The sequence below is a fragment of the Tupaia chinensis genome, unplaced genomic scaffold (genome assembly GCF_000334495.1).
Source record: "Tupaia chinensis unplaced genomic scaffold, TupChi_1.0 Scaffold144767_1, whole genome shotgun sequence".
Taxonomy (NCBI): Eukaryota; Metazoa; Chordata; class Mammalia; order Scandentia; family Tupaiidae; genus Tupaia; species Tupaia belangeri.
This window is the reverse complement of record NW_006204627.1, coordinates 2,325,622-2,332,872: the sequence shown is the minus strand read 5'-3', so window position 1 is coordinate 2,332,872 and position 7,251 is coordinate 2,325,622. Positions and strand designations below refer to the sequence as shown.

The 7,251-nt window shown below is 39.8% G+C and overlaps 1 protein-coding gene across 1 annotated transcript in view; it reads right to left on the bottom strand.

Moving 5' to 3' along the window:
- Positions 1-345: 345 nt before the first annotated feature.
- Positions 346-7,251, bottom strand: part of LYVE1 (lymphatic vessel endothelial hyaluronan receptor 1) — a 19,091-nt gene continuing 12,185 nt past the window's right edge. The window contains exons 4-6 of the mRNA XM_006167433.3: positions 3,678-3,983; positions 2,541-2,619; positions 346-1,763 (exon numbers count right to left, since the gene is read on the bottom strand). Of these exons, the coding sequence (XP_006167495.1) occupies positions 1,577-1,763; positions 2,541-2,619; positions 3,678-3,983 (572 nt within the window). The 3' untranslated portion in view covers positions 346-1,576. The remainder of the gene's footprint in view (positions 1,764-2,540; positions 2,620-3,677; positions 3,984-7,251) is intronic.

Genomic DNA, 7,251 nt, shown 5'->3' with positions numbered 1-7,251 from the left:
CAGCTTCCCTGTGAACTCTGAAATGGCTTGAAATGTAGGACCTCAATCCCAAGTAAAGGGTTAGTTACTGTATGTGACTTGACCACATACTGCTTTCTTCTTTGGTTCTTTAACTATTTTAGTTTCACTAACTAGGGCCAGAATACATATCACTTAAAATATGATCATTTGAAGCAAGAATAGCCCCACATGGTGAGGTATGTACTTTTGGGACTATATGTGTTTGTATGGTAATAACCAAAGTTGTATCTTTTATTTTTGCAAACTATAGATGATGACTTAGTCCTTACTTGAATTTTCGCATGAAAGGCATAATGTGTCTATGTCAACAAGAGAGCAAAGAAGTTTTCTAAATTACTTATTTATTTGTTATGACACAAATATTTCTGCACCTCTTGTGCTCTTCTCGCTAGAAAAAAAAAAGGCAGAGTTGGTGATAAATTTGTTACAACATTTAAAGAGTGTGCACTGTGGCATAAAAGTAATAAGGTACTTCCTAGGCATGTTAATAATAAATTAAGGTTATAATGGTTGTCATATTAGAGAAAATGAATAGATTAGTCCCAGGAAAAAACATTAGTTTAAAAGATGATAAGCTAGAGATATTGAAACTGAAAAAAAAATAGTTTTAGACAGCTTTCTACCATATACTAAATTTTGATGACTAATATTCAATTACAGAGTATACTATCTTGCACAGCACCTAACATATAGTAGATATTCAATGAATGTTGGATTTTATTACCTTTAACACAGTAATACTCCTCAGTAATAATTTCTGAAAGTCAGATAAAAATACAAATTTGCAAGAGTATTTTGGGGAGGTTCCTTTTAAAAAAATATATTCTTCTAGAGAAAATAGTAGCAGCAGTAGAGAGAGAGGAAAGAAAGTGTGTGTATGTTCTAAATGTGAGTCCAACTCAATTTACTCAGAGAATACTTTGGCCTTGTCTGTGTTTATAGTCCCTGCTAACAATATGCTGTCAGCATCCTTGGCCTCATTCTAGTTCTCTGTTTTGGCTTTGCAGATATTAGGTCTCAAGTCACAAGAATCTCCATGGATTCATTTGCCAGACTTTTCTTTTCCCCTTTTTGCTCTAATCTGGCTCAGAAGGACATGCCAGGTGGCGAAAGTGTTTCCCTTTCAGAACTGAGGAGAGGATTTGGGTTGTGGAGTCAGGAGAGAAAGCTTTGGTCTCGGTTATTCCTTGACTCCCAACCCTGGTGTCAACCAGCCCAAAGGCCTTTTAACATGTGGGTATTGACTAGCCATATCAGGTCCTTGTGCTTTGCAAAGCTCCTTTCTCCTGCTGAGATATTACTAGGATATAACCAGGCTACAAAGGCTGTGGGAGGCTCTGGAGGTAGAAGGACAGGGTCCAGAAAGGATTGCAATAAGAAGGGAATTCTTTTTGGTGAACTCCATAGTCCAAAGGCAACCCTGAGCTGATGCCTTAGAAACCAAGGGTGGACTTTCTTCTTTGGTTTTTTAGCCCTTTTAGTTTCGCCAGCTGGGGTCAGAATACATTTTAGGAAAGAGATCAGCCTCAGTTGTGTCTTCTCATCTTTTTCTCCTCTAAACTTCAGCTTCCAAGCATCGCACTGTAGTTTTGGGTGGACTCTTGGGTTCTTCTGGGTTTTTATCAGTTTTCTTTGATTCTTCATTAGGGTTGTTATCATCAGCCTTCTCCTCCTTTACTACTTTTGTTTCAATCATTTCCTTCTGCTGATTCTTGTTTGTAAAAGGGAAGGTCTTTGCATACCTTTAGGTATAAACAAAAAAATAAAGTGAAACATAAAATTAAAGGTTTATGTCGCACAATTACCAGTAGATAATGCTTTGTCTGCAATGGCACACATTGGCATGGTACACTGAGAGAGAGCTGTATTTCAGAGTGATGCTAACACACATGTTCAAATACACAAAACATGCCCACCTAGATGGATTCATTTAAATGGGACAGTATGTTCACAGGCCAAACTTTCGGTTGACCTGGTGACTCCTTTTACCAAAACCAAAACAAACCTCCCCCATACCCAAAAAGCAACAACAACAACAAAAATCCAAATCAAATTAAGCATATAAATTTTCCCTAGATGTCAATTATTTGCTTTTTTTAGAATTATTTATTTAAATTAGTATTATTATTTAATTTGCTATCAGGGCATGTAAGCTCACCAGAGAGACAGAGAAAGAGAGGGAGGGAGGGAAAGTGAGAAAGCTGCCAGATCTGGGACTCAGACTATGATGGACCATGTGGGAGTCCAGCACCTTAACCATAACGCCACTTGCTGACCTCGTAGATGTCAATTCTTGATCTTCAAAGGGACAGCCATTGACTGATAACCAAAGGCTAGATAGTATGCATGAAATAGCGGGAAAGATAGGACGGTAGGGAGGATAGTTGACCGAGAAAATGTACAGTATAAGATGACTGCCACCTCCATTTTGACAAACAAAATGTCGGTAGCAACCCTGGAATAGCACAAGATAAAGATGTGATAAGGATGTCAAGGCTAGCCATGTGCCCACAACCCACCTTTTGATGTAGCACACAGCGAGACCAGCGGCAGCACCAAAGAAGAGGAGAGCAAGCACCAGCAGAGCCGTGGGGACGCCTGGAGGAAACAGAGACAGAGCTGTTGGCCCTCACACCATGTGTGCCGCCACCTAGCGATGCCTTGTTACACGTAATGGAGACGATAGCAGCTCCGCGGAGAAGTCTTTTCTGTGATCATGATATGGGGCTGAGTCAGCTTCTCTGCTTCTTGCTTGTGGAATCCTGAGCCTTTCCTCTCAGGTTCTCTCTAGTCTGTGGTGGGGGTGGAGGGAGACTTCAAAAAGTTCACGGAAAAATGAAGACCTATGCATAGATTTATGCATACTTATGAAAGAAGTATGCATAGATGTAAACATTTTTGCACTAAAATTAAGTCATACTTTAATCCCATGTTTTTCTCTGACTTTTTGAAGTACCCTTGTGTAAGCTAACAATTTGACAGTTCATTTTCTCTCTGTGGCCTTGAGACCCACTCTAGTCAACAAATCTGAGAAAGATTTGATTGGAATAAAGTCACAGGCATTAGGGTATATTTTTCAAAAAGAGCGTCTACATAGTAATAGATAATAATCTTAAAAGCCTTTGAGTTTTTAACAATGAAGTTCTTTTATACTTGTGATTTTTTAGCTTAAGCAGTAAGATTCTTTTTTTCTTTTTTGGAGAGGTTTTTGCTACAGGGCGCGTGCGCTTGCCAGACAGACAGAGAGAGAAAGAGAGATAGAAAGCGAGAAATCACCCCCCAGGGGGAATGACCACGCCACAATCCCTTCTCCTCCATTCTCCTCTTGGGATCTTGGGCACGCACGCACACGTGCCCGGCATGAGTTTAAGCCACCAGGTCCGGGAATCGAGCAGCGGTCAACTACATGGGAGTTCAGCAATATAGCCATTGCAGTAACTGCTGGTCCCAGCATTAAGGGTTTTTTTTTTTTTAATAGTTTGCAAGTCCTACAATTTTATGCAAGTTGGGTTTGTACTAAGCTTTTATTGTTAAATTTGGCAGATCCTGAGTACCCACACTAGAAAGAGGCTGGTTTCTCTGTATCGTCTCTTGCATGTAGACACACACACACACACACACACACACGCCATAATACAGACACAGAAAGCTCTTACCTCCAAACCCAGCAGCTTCATTCTTGAACGCTTTTTGATCCTCAACATATGATTCCGTTTCTGTAGCCATGGTGCTAGTTTCTGTAACAATTTCTGTGATGCAAATCAATTTTTTTCTTCGAGGAGTAGAAGTGGAAGCTGGAGCAGGAGTAGTAGCAAGAGTAGGTGTGGCAGAGTCCCAGGGGGATGATGCCGAGTATGTACTGTCCCTGATGGCAGATTCTGTTGTGTGCATTGCAATTTGAGTGTTGAATTCAGGATCTTTGCTGGTGGTAACCTCTGGAAAGCATGAGTTAATCCAAATATCTGTTGGGAAAGGGAAAATGAAATAGTAAGTATTGCAACAGCCTCCTAACTAGTCTTTCTGCTTTCAGTCTTAATATACCCTCCCTCTCCATAGCCCAAATCCTTTATATAAAAACTAGAATGGTCTTAATCAAAATCAAACCAAATCATATCACTTGCTTCCTTATAATCCTTCAGTAACCTGCTCTACTGCTCAGCCTATAAGGCCCTCCCCAACAGGCCTGCAAAGACAAGTCCTCTCACTGACATTGCCAGTCTCATCTGCCCTTTCTCTCACAACTGCTGCCGTACTGAAATTCCTTCAGTTCCTTGATGTTTTCTCTCATGTCCAAGCCTTGCACCATGAAGCTTTATTCCTCTTAAGACTTTTGCCCTCCTTTTTCTTTCTTTTTTATTTTTAATTGCCAGAGGACATGTGCATTTGTCAGAGAGAGACATGAGAAAGAGAGAAAAAGAGAAGGAACCCTCCAATGGGAATGGTCAAACCACAATCTCTTTTCTTCCCTTTCTCCATCCTGTCTGGATTTGAGGCATGCATACACATGCACCCATCATGTTCTCTAAGCCCCCAGGTCCGGGATTTGAACTGCATTAGCCATGTACCTTAACCACTAGGCAGTGGGGCCAACAATTACCTCCTCTTTATTTAGCCAACTCTTATTATTTAGGACTCAGATCTACCATCTCTCTTTCAGACAGGCTCATTAACTAGATTGGATCCTTAGGTATATATTCTTATACCTCCATGCACTTCCTTCAACACAGTTTTCCTAACAGTGTTCCTACCTTGACTGTGAGCTCCCTGGAAACAAAATCCCTGCCTATCTTGGTCATAATGGTATGTCACTGTGCCTAGCACATAGTACATGCTCAATAAATACTAAGAAAGGAAAGGATAGATGGGAAAACTAAATATACACATGTCATGGCACTTCAGGATAAAAATCTGCTAAGATTAGATTTCTCTGTGATCATTAAAATAAAAAAGAGGGATGTGGGTTTGCTTTTCAATCTGTTGAAAGTGATAGAGGGAAAACAATTATTCATTTTACTCTGAGTCAACCATGGTGCTAGGTATTTAAGCAGGAATTTCATTTTGACATTTTTTAAAAATTTAACTTTATTTGTTTGTTTGTTTTTATGTTTAATTTGACCAGAGAGGGACAGAGCGAGAGCAAGAGTGAGAGAGAGAGAAAATGAGAAAGAGAGAGAAAGTGAGAGAGAGAGAAAGCAAGCCACCAGGTCTAGGACTTGAACCACAGTCAGCCATGTGGGAGTCCAACATCCTTAACCACCATGCCACCTGCCAGCCCTCTTAGTTTGAAAATTCCATCAAATCTTCATTTATATAAGAGGAAACTGAAGTTTAGAGAAATTGAGTAATTTGCCCAAAGTCACATAGCTAGTAAATGGCAGAATCATGCAATACACTATGAATTCGCATCTATTTAAAATATTTAATTATCTATGACAGAGAGTAGCATCACTGTTAGATACGAAGAAACAATTATTCCATTGAGTTTGTTAATTTTTGAAATTAAGTTAAAATGCAAGTGTATACTGATAAAACATAGAGACCATATAAGCACTGTCAGTTTTATACTACTCATTTTCCTTTGAAAAGTCCTCTATTCAAATAGACATCACCCTGACCTTCTCTGCCCTGAACTTTAAATGACTTTCCTGTTCTTGAGCACATGCTCAAGTTCTTCCCTCAGAAAATGAACACTTTTGCACATCAGGGGAAAAACATACTGAACTCAGTATACTTACTGGGAACCAGAAAGACAGAAACAAAGAGTTGTTCCTGTTTCCAGGAGGACAGAGAAGCATTTTGATAAAGGTGGAGGAGATCACTAGGGATTCAGAAGAGGGGTCATTTAGACAGGGTATGGAGGATTCATGTGTTCATTCAACAAATATTTATGGAAAGCCAACTCTGCCAGGCATTTTTCTGGATGCTAGGGATGAGGTTACTTCTCCTAAGGGACTTGATGCTATTGGAAGGATAGAGGTCATTTAAAAAAATAATAAACAAGCCAGAAATTTGAGAGGATGATAAATGTTGAAAAGAAAGCTAAACAGGACAAAGATTAAGCTGGTATGGCTGGAGGATGGAAGATAGACACTCTGGATAGGGTGATAAGAGAATGTCTCTTGGGGAGGTGATACATAAGCTGAGAACTGAATGATGAAATGTAGGCAGTCATTGAAGATCTAGGGCAGAATCTTTCAAAGTAAAGAAAACAAAGTTCAAGAGCCAAAAGTTGAATGAGCTTAGGCCATTGATGAATAAGGCCAGGATGGCTGGAATAGAGCAGAGCTCATTCAGTATAGAAGAAGGAATAGAATATCCCAGTTGATGGGAACAGCATGAGCCAGAAGTCCAGACATTTGGTAGTTGTCAGAGAAGGGACAAGGAGCACAGTGTGACTGGAAGGAAGGCTGCAAGCAAGAGGTGAGACTAGGAGGACCGGTTGGAGGCAATCAAGATTCTTGATTGCCATGTTAAAGAATTTGGAATTTATGCTGTAGAAGAAGGAAATTTCAGCTAGGATCCACAAACCTCCCAAACTGTATACAAAAGTTCTCATATGTGTCTAATTTTGTGTGCAAAAGACTTTATAATTTACATCATATTCTCTATCTTTTTCTGGTTAGCATGCACATGAGCTCTCCAGAGACAGAGAGACAGCGAGAGAGGGACAGGAGAAAGCGCCTTCCATGGGTTGTAGTCATGTTGCATTTTCCACCCACCCCCTAAAAGAATGGTCACACCATAATCCCTGCTCCTCCATCTCTCCCACCATTTGGGATTTTTGGCACATGTACATGTGCCCAGTATGCTTCTAAAGCCACCAGATCTGGGACTTGAATTGCATAGTTGTTCATGTGGAATCCAACCATTTTAACCACTAGGCCAAAGAATTGTTCTGTACATCATATTCTCAAATGGAAAGTCATCCAAGGCTGTGGAGCAAGAATGAAATAATTGTCAGGTGTGGGGAGAATGAAATGCAGAGGATAAAGAGCAAATCCAGGAACATGCAGAAGCTATTGTAAGTGCACCAAAATGGGAGAAACTAAAAATATTTGGAATCCTAAAAGCTTGACCTTAAGAGATCTAGGAAGAAGTGATTCTCAATCCTGGCTACAGGTTGAATCATCTTGGAAGCTTTTTCTCCTCCTCCTCTTTTTTTTTTTTTAGAATTATTTTTAAAATTTTATTTATTCACTCATTTATTTTAATTTGACCAGAGAGAGAAAC